Source organism: Sciurus vulgaris (genome assembly GCF_902686455.1).
Source record: "Sciurus vulgaris genome assembly, chromosome: 3".
In the NCBI taxonomy this organism is placed as follows: Eukaryota; Metazoa; Chordata; class Mammalia; order Rodentia; family Sciuridae; genus Sciurus; species Sciurus vulgaris.
The window spans coordinates 181,392,560-181,414,413 of NC_136463.1; the positions used below are offsets into that span (position 1 = coordinate 181,392,560).

At 48.4% G+C, this 21,854-nt stretch overlaps 1 protein-coding gene across 5 annotated transcripts in view; it reads left to right on the top strand.

Annotated features, from left to right (window-relative positions):
- Positions 1-21,854, top strand: part of ARMC9 (armadillo repeat containing 9) — a 132,198-nt gene that overhangs the window by 46,067 nt on the left and 64,277 nt on the right. For 4 of the 5 annotated variants that reach the window (XM_079134851.1, XM_079134849.1, XM_079134852.1 and 1 more), the window contains exons 10-17: positions 962-996; positions 2,844-2,955; positions 5,454-5,546; positions 9,854-9,944; positions 11,183-11,306; positions 13,906-14,045; positions 15,783-15,859; positions 19,637-19,711. In XM_079134851.1, the coding sequence (XP_078990977.1) occupies positions 962-996; positions 2,844-2,955; positions 5,454-5,546; positions 9,854-9,944; positions 11,183-11,306; positions 13,906-14,045; positions 15,783-15,859; positions 19,637-19,711 (747 nt within the window). The remainder of the gene's footprint in view (positions 1-961; positions 997-2,843; positions 2,956-5,453; positions 5,547-9,853; positions 9,945-11,182; positions 11,307-13,905; positions 14,046-15,782; positions 15,860-19,636; positions 19,712-21,854) is intronic. The other variant, XM_079134853.1, reaches the window with a different exon arrangement.

Sequence of the window (21,854 nt, forward strand, 5' to 3'; positions counted from 1 at the left end):
CTTTACACAGACCACATCCCGAACTCAGGGAGATAAGAATAATTCCCCCAACCATAACATAACATCTGAAGAAGAGGTTCCAATTAGAGCTGGGCAGCCTGGGCCAACGTGACCTGGAGTTGTCATGGCAGCGGGCACTTGAAACTTCGATATCGTCCTGCTGTGAGTCAAAAGTCAAGAGGTGATCCTGGGCAGGGCTCTCTGGAAACTTCTCTGAAACTCCTAGTAAAACTGGAGGACAGCAGAGGCACACTGTTCCTCTCGTCTCTGGGAGGACCTACTCTCTCCCTTGAGAGTGCCCCTTCCCCTTTCCTGTCCCTTCTAATAAACTCATCCCTGTTACTCTAAGCAACACGTCTGACATCTTTTCGACTTGATCGCAAGAACCAGGGTCTGAAGGGGAGCCTTCACGCTTCCTGAGTTTCCCCAAAGGCCCACGTTCTGCAGCACAAAATGCTGCTGAGACTCTGCATCCCAAACTAGAGCCCGGTGAGCAGCGCACTGCTAGAGGGGCCAGAAGCAGATCTCGGGATGGACGTGCGTCTGGCAGACCTTGGAAGTGGGAGGAGTGGCCTAGTCCTGGATCCCAAAGCCAGATTCTTTCAGGGACTGGGAAATGGCACAAAGTACATGTGTTATTTTTGTACTTAAACAGAAAATCAGAGTAGAGAAAAAATGAGGAGCCTGTGATTCACATGCTTTCCTTCCTGATGTCTTGGGCAGCTTTCAGTGCCTCTGGAAGTCTGGCTGGGGAGAACCCAATGTTTATTGGAGCATTTAACTTAGTCAGTGGCTTGTGGTGGGCAGTGCTTTCAGCTGGGGTTTGGGCTAATTTTTAAGTCATATGATTTGGGTTGGAGAACTTGCAGCTCTGCCGATTTTCTACTGTTGAGAGTGTCTGAGTTGGAGTTGTTGCTGACAGTGTTTAATATGGTCTTTTCTCCTGTCCCCTTCCTCTCAGGCCTCAACCATGTTGCGCGCCTCCCTGGCACCCGTGTAAGTAACCTCGCTTAGGAAGTCTTACTAACAAGCTCAGCTGTGTGTGAAACTGGAATTCAAAGTAGCTTTACTAGACACCCAGCAGTGGGCACTGATAAAAAACCACCACCAGATCTACAGACCTCATTCGCAGATACAGGTTGCTCTCCCATGTCCTTCCTCTGTCCCAGGATCGGATTCAGGACCTCATGCTGCCAGAGTGTCTTCTTAGTTTCCTTGAATTTGAGACGTTCCTCTGTCTTTCATGGCTTGACAATTTTGAAAAATCTTGACCCAGTGATTTATAATGGGAATTTTAAAAGTAACTCTATTATTTACTAAATTCAAAATAGTATTTGCCCCAGAAAACAGCATCAAAACGGTCACTGTGCCTGTCGTCTGTGGGCTTACTGTTGGGTGTAGAGAAGAGAGGGCTCCTGCCCTGCAGCTGTGTACTAAGAGCTCAGCTGTTGCCTTCTTTTCTGGCTCTTTCCTTTGGGCCTTCTATGAGAATCTCATTTTGTCCAATAAAAGCAAACACTGAAAAAACTGGCATGGCATGTTTTATTATGAAGTAATACAAGTTCATTATAGAAAATTTGCATGCTGTAGAAATGTATGAAGAAAATTTAAATTGCCCAGACTCCTTCCTCCTAGAGCTCAGTTTCCTTTCCTCCCTTCCCAACAAAGGAAGCCCTATATCTTTATTGTTTTTACCAAACTTTTCATGAGTCTCCACTTTATATTGTGCAGTCTCCTTTTCCCCCTCAGTACGGGGGATATTTTTAGTTTTTCTTTTGGTATTTATTTATTGATTCGGTACCAGGAATTGAACCCAGGGGTGCTTAACCACTGAGCCACATCCCCAGCCCTTTTTATTTTTTATTTTGAGACAGGATTTCACTAAGTCACTTAGGGCCTTTCTGTGTTGCTGATGCTGGCTTTGAACTTGTGATCTTCATGCCTCAGCCTCCCTAAATCGCTGGGATTCCAGGCATGTGCCAAGCCCAGCTTAGTTTTTTATTTTGAAGTGATTACAGATTCATTCAGGAGAGCTGACGGCCCCACCTCAGCAGTGGTGACATCTTACATGACTGTTGTGTGCGATCCACAGGAGGAGGTTGCTTTACGGAGACTACAGTTCTCATCAGTTTTCCCCGCTCTCTAACCTCTTATTCAACAAAATGTGGAGATAACTTATTTGGGGGACAAGGTGTCTGAAGGGATTAGTTCCTTCTGTTTCTGGCTAAGCAGGGGCAGGTGTTAGTTTGGTCCAAGCTGGACAGATATTTAATCAGACGTCTAATCAGAGCCCTGGCTTCCCAGGGGTTTTGACTTGGGGTCCTCGGGGCAGGGTTAGCAAGCTGTTCATCTCACCATGTGTCCCAGGTCCCCCACATCCTCCACCTCCACGGTAGTCCACTGGGCCCCTCCTCCCTTACAAGCCATTTCCTGGCCCCTGCTCTATGGCACTCAATCCCCAGGCTTTAGAGGGACAGTGGCTTCAGGTATGCAGGTAGAACCCTCAGGGCCAGCTGGTGCTAATAGTCTGTAGGCTTTGCCAGGAATTCTAAATAGAACTTGAATGGGAAGTTTAGAAGCCTCCAAGATGACTTCTTCCCCTTCACAGGCCTAAGGCGAAGGCAGAAGCTCTTTATTTTAGAAAAACTGTAACATGAGACCTTGGTCCATCTAACCAAACTGACCAAGCCGAGCTGGCTGAGCCTGGAGTCCATTCTGGGGGTGGGGTGGGGGCAGCTGGGCCACTGCTAATCCTCTAGAGCGGATATGTTGATGCTCAGGAGGTGTCATGAACCTGTCCTTTTCCCCCTTGTTTTTGTCTTTGAACTTGTGATGCTGAGTAGGAAATTGAATGATGTCCCATTACTGCCGTCCCTGGATTATGAGAAACTGAAGAAGGATTTGATCTGGGGGAGTGATCGCTTGAAAGCCTTCTTGTTGCAGGCTCTGCGCTGGGTAGGTACCTTCCGGTTGAGGTTAAAAAACAAAAAACAAAGGTAAGCCCAGTGCAGCTCCTCTTGGCTGGCTACCACGCTTGTATCTTGTAACCGCTCTATTGGAAATGCTCTTCCCGCTGCCTGATGCCACCAAGATCCAGAGTTCAAAACAGCTCCTGAAGGCAGCCCTGGCCTTCCTGAAACCCCGACTGTGGCGTCACAGTTGCCATTGCCGTCACCCTGTGATGTGATGACGGATTGCTGTCAAGGCCTTCCCTGGATGGGAGCTGCATGCAGCCAGGCCTGCTGGCAAGGCCAGAGACTCCTGTACCTAGATATTACCAGTCCAGCACCCCCAGCAGGCCTCATGGGCAGGCAGCAAGTCCTTAAGGGAAATAAAGTCTTCTCTCAGTCCTGGGGTCCTTAAGTCATCAGCTTGATAGCAGCGGGAGGAACCAGTGATGGGTTCTCGGGCTTTTCAGTCTCAGGCCCTCTACGTTCTTGAAAGTTGCTGAGGACTGTAAAAAGCTGTTTATGTGAATTTGATCTACCAGTATTTATGGTATTAGAAGTTAGAGCGGAGAAAATTTAAAATATGTAGTAGTATGTGTAAAGTGAACAACAAACAAATGGACATATTAACATAAATGACATTAAAAAACAACTTTCTGAACAGCAAAGCCAACGAGGAGAGTGGCGTTGTTTTAATGTCTGCAGGCATCTTGTGGAGCACAGCTGGATTCTCTAGTCTGCTTTTGCATTTGATTTGCCACAGCATCCCACTTCATGCACCTGAGACACTGATTGTGAAAATAGCAGATCATGTCTTAGTAGAATTGTGAAAATAACTGTGTCCTTGTAGACCCCTTGAACGTGCTTGGGTATGCTGGGTTCCTGGGACTGCACTTGAAGACGGCTGGCTTTGCCCCACGATGGCTGGCCCTTTAACTGGATGACCCTCCCACAACCCTGCATTTGCATCAGGCCCTGTCACGGATCCCCAAATTTTAGAGTATCTTGGCATCAAAATTCTTTGAGCAATTCCTGCGTCATGGGCCAAAGCAGCCCTGCTCACTGCTGTGTCTGCAGCATATCCTGGGAGATGACTTGACTACGCCGAGGACACACCAGCATCACAGGGAGAGTCCTGTGGCTGGGCATGGCATCTGCTCTGCTTCCATGGTAGTTGGTTGTACCCCGTGGGTGGGCCACTTGAGGGCTGTCCCTGCCCTGCCTTGCCCCTCTGCTCGGCTTAGCCAACTCACTTCCTGTTTGGCTCTCGGTTTGCCACCAGCGCTTCCTCTCATCCCATGCTTCTCCTGAGCCTCCCGCTGAGACAGGACGCTGCCCTGCTGAGAGAAGGGCATTTTCGCAGAATAAACAGGAAAAATAAGCAGGCTTTTCAATGTTTTTTTTTCTGTGTCCCCCTCCAGTGCCCCAGCCCCTGCCTTGACCTCGGGCAACTTCAGAGAGGGGCAGCTGCTCGCACTGTGGCCTTCTTGGCACATTCCTCCTCCAGGAGAGGCCCCTCTTCCTGCAGGGCCTTCCCTCCATGTTGGTCAGCACCTGCCTTCCCTGGAGGCCTCAGGTTCTCCTCCCGTCGGATCTCCCCTCATCCACAGCTCTTTCGGGCCTTACCCAGGTGTTCCCTTCGCCCAGAGGCAGGGCCTGCAGCCTTGGGATGTTTATCTAGTGAGGTTTTCCTGGAAAAATAAGCACATTTGCTCACTTCAGTTCCATGACTTTCTCGCTTCCCCACTCATACCGCACACGCCCATGTGCCCGTGCACATCCCACGTGCTCTGCATACAAACGGTTCTTCTTCCTCTGCAGACATTATGTAAGCCCTTACTTACAGCAACACAACAGAAGTCCTGCCAGCTTCCCACCACGCACGCTCACATGCTCACTGAGTCCCTATGGGGCTCATTCAGAGACCTCACCCATCTGCCCTGCACCCTGCCACCGAGCCACTCAGCTCTGCCCTGTGTTTTATTCCCCCTTGGATTGACACACTTCCCATCCCTCCACACTCGCCTTCCCATGCTGGTTAGCAATCCACTTGCCCTCTGGAACCAACTCTCGCCTCTAGGGTTGACAGGTGCTCTCATCAGCACACTGATGGCTGAGCATCGTGCCCCTTCACCTCTCAGGAGACTTCACATGTGTAAGCTGACTCCATTGTCCCCTCCATCACCCATCTCCTAAGTAAGTTCTTGTTAATTGACTGTCTGGCTGGTTAACCAGCCTCCCCCACTGGATTTCGCTTGGTTCAATATATAATTACTGGTGGAGTTTGCCATTTAAACCATACCTGCTATATGGAAATTTTTCTTCTGTTAAGACTTAGGTCTTGGGCTGGGATCATGACTCAGTGGTAGAGCGCTTGCCTCGCACGTATGAGGTACTAGGTTTGATCTTCAGCACCACATAAAATGAATATAAAGATATTGTGTCCATTTACCAAAAAAAAAATTAAGACTTAGGTCTTGTTACTTTTGTTTTTCTTTCCTCCAGCGCTTGACCACATCCCATCCTGGAGAGCAGAGGGAGACAGTTCTGCAAGCATATATCAGCAATGACCTCCTAGACTGTCATAGCCACAACCAGGTGGGCAAGAGGTGGGCGGAGGTCAGCCAGGGCCTTGGATCCCCAGGACTGACCTTGGCAGGTGGGGAAGCGTGTTTCCTTGTGTGCTGGCCTTGACCCTGTTACCTGAGGAATCTACTGTTTGCTTCTAGTGAAGAGTCGTGAACAAGTAGAATGACTTGCTTCATCTCTGCAACTGCTTTCTGTTGTCCTTTTCTCCAGTTCTCAACTCCTGCCCTCTTCCTGCTGCTCACCGATTCAGGTGCACAGGCAGGCAAGCAAATTCAGGCCCAGATGGGGCAAGGGGCCTTCTGACTCCCTGGTGCTTCTGCTTGTGCCCCTGTCCTTTCATCTAGAAGAAGCCACCATCCTGACTTTGAAAACTTGTGGCAAACACACATAACGTAAACTTTACCTTCTTAATCACTGTAAACATGCAGCTGAATGAGTTAGGTGCTGTCGTGACGTTAAGCAGCCACCACCTGCATCCTGCTCCATGAGTGCCTCTTTTCGTTTTATAACATTGACACTGTCCCCATTAAACAACAGCTCCTCATTCCCCTCTCTCCCAACCTGGGAAACCACCATTTTGTGTTCTGCCTCCATGGTTTGGACCTCAGCTAATTGGAATCATACAGCGTTTGATTTTTCATGACTGGCTTGCTCACTTACCATAATGTCCTTGGGATTCATTTATGTTGTGGTGTATGTCAGAATTTCTTTCCTTTTAAAGGCTAAATAATATTCCGTGTATTAGCCTTTCCATCCACATTTTGCTTATCCACCAATGGACACACGGGGTTCTTTCTCTTTTTGGCTACTGACAGTAGTGCTGTTATGAAATGGGTGTACACATCTGACTTCTGTGTTCATCATTTCCCTGCTTGTCTTTATAGTTTTCCTATCTATATGTGTGTCCTCAATGTGCTGTTTGTGCTGAGTAGCAAGTACAAACGTCGCTTTGCAGGGAAGTGGAATTGTACTAGGTTAGCTGAAGGCACCTGGGAGAAGATGGCATGAACGGGATTGCTGGATAATAGGGGGGCATAGCTTTCCTGGGCACTTGCTGATCCCCTTTGGGGACAGTAGTATTCAGGGTCAGGAGAGAGTCCTGAGAGACAGGGCATCTGGCAGGAAGGAAAGATCAGCCAGGTATCAGTTGCCAGGTGTCCAGCAACAGTGAACAGAGAGCCGGTGGTGAGCTGTCCGGATTTGGGCTTTTTTTTTTTTTTTTTTTTTTTTTTTGAGGCACTCTCACTGTGTCACCCAAGCTGGTCTTGAACTCCTGGGCTCAAATGATCCTCCTGCCTCTGCCTCCCTCGTAGCTGGAAAGGGACTACAAGTACATTCAACTGTGCCCAGTTTACATTTCAGCTTTTAAGGTCAGAAGTCTCCTTCTGATTCTCAGGATTTCATCTCCTGACAACACTTCTATGGGTTAAAAAAAAAACTGTCCACAGCTGATGTCCCCTGCAGAGTGTGGAAGGAGGGGCACTTCACCAGCGCACAGTCGGGGCTATCCAAGTCTTGCACTCTGTTTAAAAGTTGGTGCACTACTTTGGAATACCTATAGCATTTACTAAAACTGCACAGCCTATGCCTAGCAAAACCACTTCTAGATACAACCCCAACAGAAATGGGCCCATGTGTCCACTCAGAAATGTCCAAGAGTGGTACTGCTTATAAGCTCCAAAACTTTACTGGCTGCAACCCAAATGTCCACCAACAGTAGAACAAATGTCTGTGATAGATTTGCAACATGGGATTCAGAGAGCAATGAGAAGGAGCACAGAGAGCACACTGGTGAATCTCACAAACCTAGCATTGAGTGAAAAGGGTGTGAAAGAATATATACCTCATGATTTCATTTGTAAAAAATTCAAGAACAGGCAAAACAGATCTATGATGTTAGAAGCCAGGAGGAAAATGTTCCCCTCAGTTTGGAAGGGGGTCTTGAGGCTATAAAATGTTCTGTCTCTTGGCCTGATAACTTGCTACCCACGTGCTCACTTTGTGGGAACTCACCGAGTTCTGTACGTAGAACTGTGCATTTTCTGTATAGTTGTTAAACTACGATAACGACTAACTAAAGAAGGTGTACAGGAAGCAGAAGATGGCGGCCCTCACGTGGTGGCCTCAGGGCAGCTCTGCCTGTAGTGGGCTGGTGGTCCTGAACCCAGCCCAGCCACTCCAGTGACTCTGCCTATCTCCATGTGGCCTTCTTTCTCCACTTCTCTTGGTTGGTGGAACACCTCTAGGCAGAACTTTTAGAGAAAGAGCACCTGGGCGCTTTGGGTTTTGAGATTGTGTCTGAATGAAAATATTTTTGTTCTTTGTATAGAATTCAGGTTGTAAATAAATTTTCTGTAGAATTTGGAGACATTTGCCGGTTGTGGTGGCGCATGCCTGTAATTCCTGCAACCTGGGAGGCTGAGACCAGTGATCGCCAGTTTAAGACCAGCCTGGGCACCTTAGCAAGACCCTGTCTCAAAATATGAAGGGCTGGGAATGTAGCTCAGGGGTAAAGTGCCCTTGGGTTCAATCTCCCACCCCCCTACCCCCCAACCCCCCCAAAATAGAGTTTTGGAGACATTACTTTGTTGTCTTTAGTTTCCAGTTTTGTTTTGTTTGTGTATTGGGTATTGAACCCAGGGGTGCTCTACCACTGAACTACATTCCCAGTCCTTTTTATTTTTTACTTTGAGACAGGGTCTTGCTAAGTTGCTGAGGCTGGCCTTGAACTTGGGATTCTCCTGCCTCAGTCTCCCTATTAATGGGACTACAGGCATCCTAGACTCTTAGGGTTCCTTTTTTGTTGAGAAATCCAAAGCCATTCCAGTCCTGATCTTTTGTATGTGACCTGTTTTCCTCTCTCCGGACGCATGCGGAAGCCTGTTGAATCTTCTCTTTATGACCGTTAGTAAGATCCCCAGGGATGTGCTTCATGAAGTGCATTTTGGTCCCTTGTTGTGCGCCCTTCGAATCTGACAGTTTTAGTTCTGGGAATTTTCTTTGTTTTGTTGATGATTTCTTCCCTCTGTTTTCTCTGTTCTCTTCCTAAATGTCAAACCTCCTGAACTGCTGTTTTGCTAATCTTTTCTCTCGTGTTTCCTATCTTTTTCTTCTCGTTCCACTTTCTGAGAGATGTCTTTATTTATATTTTCCGTGGTTTCTGTTGAGTGTTTTGTGAGCTTAGAGCATCCGCTTCTCTCCTGGCGGGGGACGGTTTCCTCTCTTCATTAGTGCTCTTCTCCCCGCACGGCTGCTTTCCTCCAGGGAGCTCCCCCTCCTCATTTTGGCTGTTTTCCACGCCAGAGCCTTTCCTCTGGTGTCGGTGGCCCTTGGTCATCTTCTAAGGAGACTGAAAAGCCAGCTGGAGTCCTGAGTACAGGGGAGGGCTGTCGACTCGGACCTCCACTGAGGAGCTAGGCGGCCACTTACTGGGGGCCTCTGATTTCAGAACCTAGGTCTTTTCCCGGGCTGGTCGCTTTCCTCTGAGAAGTCTTCTCGCCTCCTGCAGAGAGGTGAAGTCTGGTTGCCAGGGTCTGGGAGCCAAGTAGCTGGAGGTGATGGACTGGGGCGTGAGGTGCTGGTGGCTCTCTCGGTCTTCATCTACATCCCCCTCCGTTTGGCGCAGAACCCTGCCCACCTGAGCCTGTTGTCCCCATCCAGAGACCCTCTGCGCCACCCTCACAGAAGAATACCCCTGGGCCGCTGCACCCCGCTTCATTCATTTGTCTGGCTCCCCCAGTTCTCCAGCCTTTTGGGGAGTAAGCGATGGAACGCGGGCCCTCCTCCCTGCCACTGTTGCCTTGAGTTGGGGGCTCCAGGCCTGCACCGCCGTCCTCATTCTGTCGGTTCAGTCCTGAGTTCATGTCTTTTTTTGTTTCTGTCGTGGGGACTGAAGCCGGGGTGCTTTGCCACTGCTACATCCTGAGTCCTTCCACGTCTCCCTCAGGGGCACTCTCCCGCGCCAGCCTCATTTGCATCTTTTTAGAGAGCCCTTTCCTGCAGCCTGCTGTCGCCCCCAGGAAGCCGGCCGGAGGCGTGGTCAGCGCTCCTGCCTGACCTGGGTGCTGGGGGACAGGGGCAGCCAGCGGCGTCCCTTCCGGTGCCGTCAGTTCACCAGCTGGAGACGTCTGGACAGATGCTTTTTGCCAAGTCTCATCAAATATTTGCCGGAAGTCGGGACTTCAGACGAGCAGTTGGCTTGGCCCGCTTCCCCGCTCATCAGTGCTCGCAGGAAGGAAGGCCAGAGGCCAGAGCTGCCATGGCCTCGCCTCCCACTCCTCACAGAGCCCTGTCCTCCTTGTCGCTTGTCCCCACAGAGGAGTGTGCTGCAGCTGCTGCACTCCAAGAGCGAGGTGGTGCGCCAGTACACGGCCCGGCTCGTCAACGCCCTGGCGTCGCTGGCAGAAGGTAGGCGCCCTTCCCAGAGCAGAGTGGCTCTGCGCAGCGCCTCTCCTTTGAAACAGTGCTCCCCACGTTTCTTAAAGACAGGTTTCCTCTCTCTGCTAAAATTCGCTTTTGTCGTATTACTTTAATTTCTGTCAGCAAATTTTGTTGCTTTCGAAAGTTTATTTTGCAACCCTCTTGTTTTATTCCAGAGCAGTACTATTTATTTATCTTTAATTTTTTTTCAGTTGTAGAGGTACACAACACCCCCATTTGTTTTTTATGTGGTGCTGAGGATCGAACCCACATGCTAGGCAAGCGCTCTACCACTGAGCCACGACCCAGCACCCAGCACAGTTCCATTTAGATTACTTTCAAGTGTGTGACAGGTAATGCTTCCTCTGTAGTTTTCTACCGAAGGTACAAGCAGGTTGGTGAAGCAATTACAGCTGACTCCAGTAAGCAGTGCACCACCTGCTTCAGGAGACTACAGTCTCCTAAAGTAAAGGATTTGAAAACTTAAAAACTAACACGCCACCAAACTGAATTCAGAGTGATTTACAAAGGGCCATTATTTTCCATAAACTTTTACTTTATGACTCTTTTTAATGTAAATAAAAGGAGTTTTCAAATTATGAATACATGACACTCCAGTTTGTTTATCCATCCGCCTGTTCATGACTGCATTCATTCAGCAAACTTATTATAATCTGGGGCATGTGCTAACAGCCTTTCATCTAATGATCTGTTGGCACTTGTATCCAGACATCACACCTGTCCGCCGCCACAGAAGGCCACAGCAGGTTAGTGACCATTCTAGGCGTGGTACAGGATCCTAGCTATGGCTTCCACCGTCTTCTCCAGGCCTGGGCCTGTCTAGAGGACGCAGGGAGCTGGCCAGAGTGTTCTTTGGCTGCTTCTGCTGGAAGAGCAGTGGCTCAGAGCACAGGCCCACCCTTCTTTTCCTTGTTTATCTTACTGTGGGGTTCAGAATTTCAGGCACATGAAACAGTGCTTCCCACAGGAACATGGTGATCAGTTATGTTCATCTACACAAAGAGTAGTTTCTCCTCATTAGATAGTTGACTGAATAAAACCAACTCTTATAAGAAATGTGTTTTAATAATTTCTTTTAGAACATAAAATCATCCAATATGCAAAAAAAGTTGTTGTTTTACATGCAAAGTTTTCATAGCGAGTGGCTTTGGAGCACACCAGATTAATTCTTCCCATTTTCCCTGTTTCATCTGGGGTGTTATTAGGCCGCCTCTACCTCGCCCAGAACACCAAGGTGCTGCGGATGCTGGAGGGAAGGCTGAAGGAGGAGGACAAGGACGTCATCACCCGGGAAAATGTTCTTGGGGCCCTGCAGAAGTTCAGTCTCAGGTGATGACCATGCCATAGGTCATGGGGGCTCCTGTGGAATCCGATTGGGTTTTTTAAGCTGCTATTTAGTGCTTACTTGATTCCCATGATAACCTGAGAGGCAGATGTGTTCTGCTAACACTTAGGATCCTGAGTTTGGGTCATTTTCCAAGACAGAGGTAGAAAGCTGTCCACTAAGTCCACTAAGCTGTCCTGTGCGAGGCTGCAGGAACTGGTGGCAAATGTGACAATGAAAGTATCGCTGTATTTTCTAGGGGACATGGATGGTATCCAGTAGGTCATTAGTGCCTGCCAGGTGCTGGATCAGGTCTCAGGCCACATGTGAAGTTTAGATGGAAACATGAATACTCTTCAGGTTGTTTCTAGTCCCTGGTGTGATTGACAGCCCTTGGGAATTCTGGCTAGGGCCTCTAGTTCCTTGTGCATCCATCCCAGCAACCCACCGCAGCCTCTGCCTGAACCCTGTCATGACTTGGAAGTGCCCATCAGAAATTTAAAAATCAGATACTTCTTGAACCAGATCTGGCACTTGCTGGAGCTTTTTATAAATTGACAGCTTATTGAAGTATACTTTCCATACCATAAAATTCACATGTTAAGTGTGGAAGTCGATGGTTTTTAGCAGATTGAGTTATGCAGCCATTACTACAACCTAATTTTAGAGCATTTCCATCGCCATGGAAAGAAACCCTGTACCATTTGCAGTCCCTCCTTATTCCTGCCCCAGCCTGGGTGAACACCAAGCTCTTTTCTGTAGATTTACTTGTCTGGATGTTTCACAAATGGAATTGGATAATGTGTGTCTTTTTTAGATGATCATTTTTCACTTGGCATAATGTTTTCACAGTTCCTTCTTATCATAGCCATGGTTGGCATTTTGTTCCTTGTCCTGCTGAATAGCCCTCCATCTGATGGACAGGCCACCTTTTGTGTATCAGTTGATGGACATTTGAATTGTTTTCATTTTTTATGTTTTTCAAAGTGCTACTGTGGACATTTGTGTAGGAGTCTGTGTGAGCATACATTTTCCTTTCCTCCAGAAGCTTCTAGTAGTGGAATTGCTGGGTTCTAAAGTAAATCTTCCAGCCCAGCTTCCGTGAGCACTGCCTTATTTTATCTCTGACTTTATGAAGAATTCTAGAACCTCCAGCTTTTTGCCCACCCTCTTCTGAACATACTTTTTCCCATCAGATGCTAACATTCGACCAACTCCCCCGATAACCAGAAGCCTGTAGAGTCAAGTAGTCTAAGCAGTGCGTGCCTTGTGGGGGAAAGGGGCAGCCTCAGGGTCTGCTGCCAGCCAGGTCCCTGCTGGTGGCAAGTTCTTATAGTAACTTCTGAACTGAAAAGAGCTGCGGATGATTTGTCCATTTCCTGCTGTTCAACTTGTCTGAGCACTTTGTTCCTGTTTATCTGACAACAACTTAGTTTGATGATGACTATATTTAATTACAGATAAAAGATTGGGTAAATGAGTACTTCTTCCTGATAATGTAGATATTTACTGCCAATTTATTCTTTTCCTACAAATAATAATTTATGCCTTTCTGTTCTGCAAAGGGTCTAATGTTTTTGGCAGCTTTCCAGGATCTCTGGCTTGCCCAGAGAGCACAGGCTCCATGTGTTCTAAGAGGCCACGCAGGCCGGGTCTCTGTGGGTTCTGTAGCAGCCTGAATAGTTGCTTGCTCCTTCTTCCTGGGTGGTCATCTTACCATAACCCATTGATGAGGAGAGGCGTGCTGGCTGCTCCCTGGTGTTCAGATGTTCAGGTCATTCAGATGGCTTCTCAAGGTGGCACTGTGCTTGGTCTCATCTGTTCTCAAGGCTAACATGAGGACAGCCACCATTATACATTGTGAAGCAGTCTTGGACTCTAAGATTTCACACTGGGACACTGGGTGAAATTTCTGTTTCCTGGGTCTCTTCTGTAGAGATCCCAGTCAAAATGCTATTGAGCTGGGTTTTGCTCTTTTTTGTTTTTATTTTCATTCAGCTCAAAGTGCATGTGCTGCATTATATAGGGTTGAGGTAAAAATCTATTTTTCAAAGAAGTGTTACCATGATCCCGTTTTCTCATTTAAGTAAACCAAAAGCTGTCAATGAATATTCATTAAATATTTGAAATAAGCTGAGTGCAGTGGTGCATACCTGTAATCCCGGGAGGCTGAGGCAGGAGGCTCGCCAGCCGCAGCAACTCAGTGAGACCCCTCAACTTTGTCAAAATTAAAAGAAGGTTGGGGGTAGGGGACGTGGCTCAGGGATAAAGCACCCCTGGGTTCAATCCCCAGGACCCAAAAAAAAAAAAAAAAAAAAAAAAAAAAGAAAGAAAGAAAATTGAGGTAATGCTCTGCTAATTGTAAATATGGAAAAGGGAACTTTCGAAGTGGGAGGCCTCCTTACTGCCTTCTCTGTCTTTACACTCTTCATCGTACCCCTGAAAGTAGAGGACTTTGGTATTTGTTGTACCAGCTTAACAAAGAAAGATGCCCTGGAGTCTGTGCCTTCCGTATGCTTTCTTTTCCAATGCGTTCATGTAGCTGTGGCTTCTTGTGACAAGCCCTGTGCCAGTTTTAATTCACCTCAGGCCGTTTGGTCCTAGGCGCCCGCTGCAGACCGCGATGATTCGCGATGGCCTCATCTTCTGGCTGGTAGACGCCCTGAAGGACCCGGATGGCCTGTCTGACTACACGCTGGAGTACTCCGTGGCTCTGCTCATGAACCTCTGCCTCCGCAGCGCAGGTCTCGCCCCTCTCGCATTTCTGGTGTTGGGGTGTGAGAAGAGATCCTGACCAGAATCCAGGCGCCCAGAGAGCCCTGGGGGGTCTGGGGGGTTCCCTCAGAGAACAAGAAAAGACAGGGTACAGTGTCTCCAGCTAGGTGTAAAGCTGTGGGGTCCCTGAGGCCGAAATGCCATTTGGGTCCTAGAAAGAGTGTTTTATCTATTTATTTATCTATTTATTTATTTTTTGTGGTACGGGATTGAACTCAGGGCCTTGTGCTTGTGAGGCAAGCACTCTACCAGCTGCGCTATCTCCCCAGCCCAGAAAGAGTGTTTTATTAAATATACGCAGTTCCTGCATGAAAAGGAGATTGACTTCATTGACATTTTCCTTCATTGCATTATTTAGTTATTCAATGCAGTGAGGTTAGCAATCACGATTCCCTTCTCTGAAGAGAGCAGACCATTTCCCAGGATTCTCCAGGAATAAGTTGGTGGCAGGAGCAGTGACAGTGAACCATGCTTCCTGCTCATGATCATGTTCCCACCCCTTCCTGGAGGAGGAGGTTCTTTCGTGAGCATCACAAGCCATTTACCTGCTCGCTCAGGAGGGTGGTAGCCGCCCCCATCTGGCCCTTTCAGATGACCTGCTGGCTGGGTTGACAGAATCTTCTTTAGAAGAGGCACCGGGTCCAGGCTGAGCTGCTCTGTCTGAGCAGCGGCAGGGTTTGGAGCAGCTAGCCCAGGGCACTTGCTGGAGCTCTTCATCTTTGATACTTTGTTCTCTAAGCCACCTGCAAGCTGCTGACTGAGTGGATGACTGTTATTTCAATCTTCTGCTCTAAATGTAACCTGTATGAAAAACCCTACCTTAGTACAGTTCTCAGGTTGTCATCAGTTTTTCTTCATTACCATCGGTTTACTTGCAGTGTGATAATATGTTCTGGATCACCAAAGAGCTGTATGGCTCTTGTGCTGGCGCTCTGCACGCTGCTGGGTGGAATGTCGCTCTGCGGTGCTGTGCTTTCACTGTGAGGATCAGTCTGCTGACTTCAGTAATGGCACCACCCATTACTGAGCACTTGGGCTCGGCGCCACCCTGCCCTTCACGTCCACCTTTGAATTCTACATCAACCTTTGAGTTCGATAATTGATATTTAAAGAGGAGAAGACTGAGGCCATGGTCGCCTTGTTGCTGGACTCAGACGGTCAAGGAGCCGTGAATGGCGCTCAGAGAGTGGGAGAACTCAGACTTTATTTTTGTACACCAGTGGTCCCAGAGGAGATCCCACTCCAAATTCCGAGCCCTCATCCCCAGTTTCTCACAACATTTATAGAGTATCTGGTGCCATAAAACTGCTAGTCTACATGATGGAAGGCTGTGGGCAGGGCGTCCAGTGGGAAGCATGTTACAGAAGCAGAGTGGATAAGGGGAGAACTGGCTCTTCCCACAGGCCTCTTCACTTCCAAGGGGAGTAGTAGATTCCTGGAGGTGGTTATTTACAACCCCAAAGGCATGGCCTGTGGCTAATTAGGCCCCCAGAAGAAGGGCTGATGAAGAGGGAGGGGCTCTCCGTGCCAGGCACTAGATCTCCACCACACTATTCTTATCATTCCGTTTTACACCCGGGCCTGGTTTTGCCATCCATCACAACTTAGCTTGGAAACAGACAAGCCACGATTGGTACTCATGTCTGCTGACTTGAAACTGCTTCTGAGTTGGTTCACCTATGCCCTGTTTCGTTTTGGTCCCACAGGGAAGAACATGTGTGCCAAGGTGGCCGGCCTGGTGCTGAAAGTCCTTTCGGATCTCCTCGGCCATGAGAATCATGAGGTACTCAGCCAGCATTGCTTGCCCTGGGCGCGGGGTGGGGGGTGCTGTGCTGGCCCCAGGTTCCTGCGAGCTCTCAGGCACCGCCGGCCTGGTTTGACAGGTGCACGTGTGCTCCCTCCTCCGAGGATTGTACGACCAACTTCAATTTTTTTTTTTTTTTTTTTTTTGTGGTGGGGATTGAACCCGGGCCCTGTGCACACGAGGCCAGCACTCTCCCAAGACTTGAGCTACATCCCCACACATCCCCACGCTCAAGTCTTTTTTTTTTTTTTTTTGCGGTGCCGGGGATTGAACCCAGGGCCTTGGGCTTGCAAGTCAAGCACTCTACCGACTGAGCTATCTCCCCAGCCCCTTCCTCAAGTCTTTTATAAGCTAAAGATCTGGAGCTCAGAAGCAGGGATTCGGTCCCTGAGCCCCCATGTCTTGGCACTGTCGTCGCATCTGTCCGGCCCCCTCGCTTGCTGTCCCTGTCGTCTGTCTGGGCCTCACTCCCCCAGCGTGTTTCACTTTGTCGTGCGGGGGCTGAGTCTTCCTGTGCTGCTGGGACCCTCCTGGGCTCCTCTGCGTGCACCTAGTTCACTTGGTCTCACCATTGCCGCGCCCTGCCACGTTACTTACCGTCCCCCAAGGGTGGACGCTTGGGTTGTCTCGAGCTCGGCTGCCACCGCTGTCCTCAGCGTGGCACCTGGTGGCATTCTCCAAGTTTTCTGACTTATGGTCCAGAAACCTTTTTTAAGTGAAGCAGACCTGTGGGAAGACAAATCAGCAAAAACTAACAGATTAGCAAGATCTCGAGGTCACGAGGGAAGTCCAGTTTCCCACACGCCCATCCCATTCCAGGCGGACACCTCCAGCCCCCTCATTTCATCCACAGCTTCTGCTCCCCCAGCACAATCGCTGGGTTGTTCAGCAGGCGGGGCCTTTGCGCCATGCATTTAATGCTTAAAAACCTTTGCGCTCTTACCTGGGCGTGGTGGTGAACACCTGTAATCCCAGTGGCTCAGGAGGCTGAGACAGGAGGACTGCAAGTTCAAGGCCAGCCTCAGCAAGACTCTGAGCAACTTAGTGAGACCCTCTTTCAAAAGGAAAATTTAAAAGGGCTGGGGATGTGACTCAGTGGTTAAGTGCCCCTGGGTTCAATCCTTGGTACCAAAATCCAAAAACAAAAAACCCTTGAATTCCTTAACTACTTTTAGGCCTGAATGAAGTCTGTTCTTTATATATTCAATTCAGACAGTTAAAGGCTGTGGGAAATATTCTTCATTTCTTTCTTTCTTTCTTTTTAATTTATGAGACTTATTTTTTAATTTTAAAAAAAATTTTACAGACTGCATTTTGATTCATTGTAAACAAATGGGATACATTGTTTCTATGGTTGTACACAATGTAGTCATACCATCTAATCATACATGCACATAGGGTAATGATGTCTGTCTCAGTCCACCATTTTTCATACCCCCCTTCTCATTTCCCTCTATGTAATCTAAAGTTCCTCCATTCTTCTCTCACCCACCAGTCCCCACCACCATTATATATCATCATCCATTAATCAGGGAAAACATTCAGCCTTTCTTAATAAATATTTGTATCAAGCGTTGCAACGAGTGTATCAGTTCTGCAAACCGATTATACTAAAGGAGTCAGATCATGTCGTAACTGTTGCCAGTGCAGTTGCTCTGAGCTAGAAAGACTCCTCTGTGTTTTAGAGCCCGGAGATGGTTTGCCACACAAATAAGTGCTACACTGTGTCTCTTGTGTTAGTCATGGTCTTGAAAGATGAAACCCAGAAGCCTTAAAGATGAAGCCTTAAAGACATACTTTACAGTGTGCACATTAAACTGTTTTATGGGAAAAGATACCATAATCAGAGTCAAAATATAAACTGTACCCCAAGAAGAAAGTTGCATGGCATATAACAGAAGCTTAGTATCTCTAATAAATGAAAATCTCCCAAAAATTGATAAGTAAAAGCCATATAATCCAACAGAAAAAGAAAAGGGTAAAAGATACAGAAAGATAATTCATGCTGGACGTGGTGGCGCACGCCTGTACGACACGCCTGTGATCCCAGTGTCTCGGGAGGCTGAGGCAGGAGGATTGCGAGTTCAAAGTGAGGCGCTAAGCCTCTAAATAAAATACAAAATAGGGCTGGGGATGTGGCTCAGTGGTCAAGTGCCCCTGAGTTCAATCCCTGGTACCAAAAAAAAAAAAAAAAAAAAAGGTAAATGACAGGATACTACGTCACGATCACCTATAGACAGGAAAAGATGGAATTCCTAGTGTCAGAGACGAAGATGAACAGCTGTAGTATGCCTTTTTTCACCCGTCAGGTTGACAAACATTAAAAGAATATCTGGGCCCCTATCATCCCAGGGACTTGGGAGGCTGATGCAGGAAGATGGCAGGTCCAGGTCCAGCCTTAGCAACTTAGCAAGATTCTGCCTCGAAATAAAGTCTAAAAATGACTGGAGATGTAGATAGGTGATAGATCATCCTAGGTTTAATCCCCAGTACCAAAAAGAGAGAGAAAGAGAAAGAAAAAAGCCCAGGGCTGGTAAGGGTGATAGGCAATATGCCCTCCTCTTGGCTGCAGAAAGAGTGGCAGCACACAATCCACACAGTAGGCACCTGTCACTCAAGCCATGAATTGTCCGGTGTTGGTGTTACCTGTGTGAATTAAGAATGGTTCTGCCCTCAGAGCTCCTAATGGAAGAGACTTCCTGTACATGCAAAAACAGAAAAAGCCCAGAGTTGTGTTACACTCCTTTAATCCCAACCTCTTGGAAGGCTGAGGCAGGAAGATCACAAATTTGAGGCCAGCCTCGGCAACTTAGCAAGACCTTATGTCAAAATTAAAAATATTAAAAAAAGTGCTTCTGGATTCAATCCCCCATATAAAAAAAAAGAAAAAAAAAAAAAAAAAGAAAGAAAGAAAAAAGAAAAAAAGAAAGAAAAGTTCACAGAATCCAGTACAGAAGTAGAGGGATGTCCAGGAAGCAGAGGTAGGCATCATGTGCAAAGCATTCAGGAAAAGCTTGCTAGCAGCTCTCTCTGAGCTCAGTTTGAAAGGCAGAGTCAGCTGTCCAGGAGACATGTGGGAAGAGCACTCCCTCAGGGGAGCTGCAGGAGCCAGGACTGAGGTGCACACAGCCAGGCATATGGTGGCGGTCCCTCATGTAGCGTGGGTACCCTGGGCAACACAGAGGGAAGAGCAGAGTAGGTAGTAGGGGCACTGGCCCTTGACGGAGCCTGTGTGCTGTACTGAATAAGAAGCTAGTACTTCCCGAGGGGCTCTGTGGGAGGACCTGAGGTGGGGTCAGGAGTGAGTCAGCCCACGTTGTGGGATTTCAGCAATGATATGATGGTTGGATCAAAGGGTGAGTGTCTGAGGTAGAGGTTGGAGGTTTGGTGGAGGCTTGGCTACAGACAGCGATGTGTGAACAGGACAGCAGCAGTGAATGTGGGACAGAAGGTCCCTGTCGAAGACCAAACCCAGGGAGTAAGCAGAGCAATCAGTGATGATCAGAAGTTTCCAGGCTCCGTGATTGGGAGAACAGAAATGACGGACTTCAGCCGTGCCGTATAGCAGGACAGAGTGAGGGACTGGGCTTTGGGCTCCTAGTTGTGCTGGTTGTGAGAGTCCGCAGATGGAGAAAACAGGCATTCTGAGCTCTGGAGAGCTGGGCGCCCTCTCCTCCTTAGCAGCCGTGGTGTTTGACAACTGAGTTGTGTGGTATTTGAAAACCTGCAATTGACTGTTTTTCTCTGCCCTTAAAGATCCAGCCATATGTGAATGGAGCTCTGTACAGCATCCTTTCTATTCCATCCATCCGTGAGGAGGCGAGAGCAATGGTAAGAGTGCCAAGTGCTGTGGGCGCCCCCGCCCCCTCCGTGCGAAGCTGCTGGAGCAAGGGCTGCCTCCCAGGGCCAGGGGAGGCCCTCACGCAGCTCACTCCCTCCCTAAAATGGCTTGCAAACTAGGTATTTGCGGTTTTCTGGGGACAGCCTCTATCTTCTATCAGAATCTCAAGGGGATCCCTAAATTCCAAATGGTTAAGAACCAGTGTTAAGAAATTTCCAGCAAGTTTACTTTTGCACCCGGATCAAACAAGCTGTAAAATCGTGGCACTGCGGGTGTCCGAGGTGGTTGGTAACGGTGAGTTCACAGCTTAACGTACTTGCGTTAGTGCTTATGCTCAAGCACCAAGCCGGGTGCGGTGGCTCACACCTGTGATCCCAGCCACTTGGGAGGCTGAGGCAGGAGGGTGATGAGTTCAAAGCCAGCCTCAGCAAAAGCAAGGCACTCGGCAGCTCAGTGAGATCCTGTCTGTACAGAATAGGGCTGGGGATGTGGCTCAGTGGTCAAGCGCCCCTGAGTTCAATCCCCAGTACCCCCCCCAACTAAAAAAAAAAAAAAAAAAAAAGAAAAAAACAAGCACCAGGTGATAAGTGTCTTATTTTGAGAGGTGAATGTTTCAAGATCTAATAAGCAAAACTACTAAAGTTTTGTTCTTTTCTTTACACCATATGAAACAGGGTAACCATGCGTGCATTAAACACTATGGTGAAGGGATCAAATGTATTTCCCTACTCAAAACACAGGATGAATTTAGACTGAAACCAGAACATTCCCCCGGTGGGTTTTGCTTCTTCAGAGTGGCTAAATCTCCTACTCGGTTGTCCAAATCACATCAGCAGTCATACCAGAGACACAGGGTTATGTCGGGACCATTCCGTGTGAGCTCACCAAACCGAGGAACTTAGTTGCCTACTACTTTTAAATTAAAAACTCTGCATTTTCAATATGGAACAGGAAATACAAGCTTGATCAGATTCTTCGCTGTGGTCATTTAGGTGAAAGAGAGGGATTGTTGATCAAGGCAAGAACAGGAAAACAACATGGAGGCTGAGGAGGAACGAAGGGGCGTCGTGCATCAGGAGCAAGGGCTGGGATGTAGCTCAGTGTCCAACGCTCACCAGAGCGTGCGGCCAGGAACACCCAGCAAAGGGTGGGGAAGACGGGAGGGAGCACAGTCGGGGTAGGACCCAGCCTCTGGATCATGGAGGCAAAGGTCTTGAGAGCAGGACAGCCCACACATCATCGGGCCCAGGAGAACAGAGAAGGAAGCAGAGCCCCAGTGTCCTGAGTGGCGCTGTCAGCAGCTCTGACATCCAACGTGAGTCCCAGAAGAAGGGGAGGGAGGGAATGGCAGAGAGAAGGTTGAATAATCAGCAACGTGGTGCAGCACAAACGCATCCGTGTTTTACTTTAAAGAGAAAACTTGGATGGCTGAGATAAAGGCCTCAGTGTAGCTTCCTCTGGCATTTGGACGGAGGTTGGAGTCCTGAGCCGTAGAGAGCCTCCCCACCCCTGCCCGTGCCCCCTCAGCTGAGCAGAGGCACCTTCTAGACATAACACCCAGGCAGATGCCTCAAAGGGGTGGTTATGGCCACAGTGAGGTTTCTCTGAACCCCTGGGTTCCCTCCTCTCACTTTTATCCTTGAGGGAGTTTCTAGATGAGTAAGGCCAGCACCTTGCTGGACAGGGCTGGCATGGTGGGTGCCCTTGCTGGCCAGCCTCTCAGCCGTGTGCCTTGCCCTGGCTGTGAGGAGGCTGGGGAAGCTAAGCACTAAAGGAATGACGCAGACACCATCACCCACAGTCTCCCCACTGTACCCCTGCTCGTTCAGTGCCAGGCAAGGGGAGGCAGAGCTGCCATCCCCGGGCCTTGCTGGTGTTTGGGCAGCTGAGCACGACAGTGCAAACCCACTGTGGTGTCCATCTCAGGCGCTCGTCCATTTTCCTCTGGTGGTTGAGGCAGAGAGGAACTCCATGCTGGGTGAAACTCATTTTAACAGTTTTACAACATTGAAAACCTGGAAATCACATAATTGTTATCATGATTGCTGATGAAGTAATGGTTCTTTTGTTCACAATGTTAATAAGTATAGAAGATGATAACTGGGGAAAGCAGGATGAGGCAGAATGAAAATT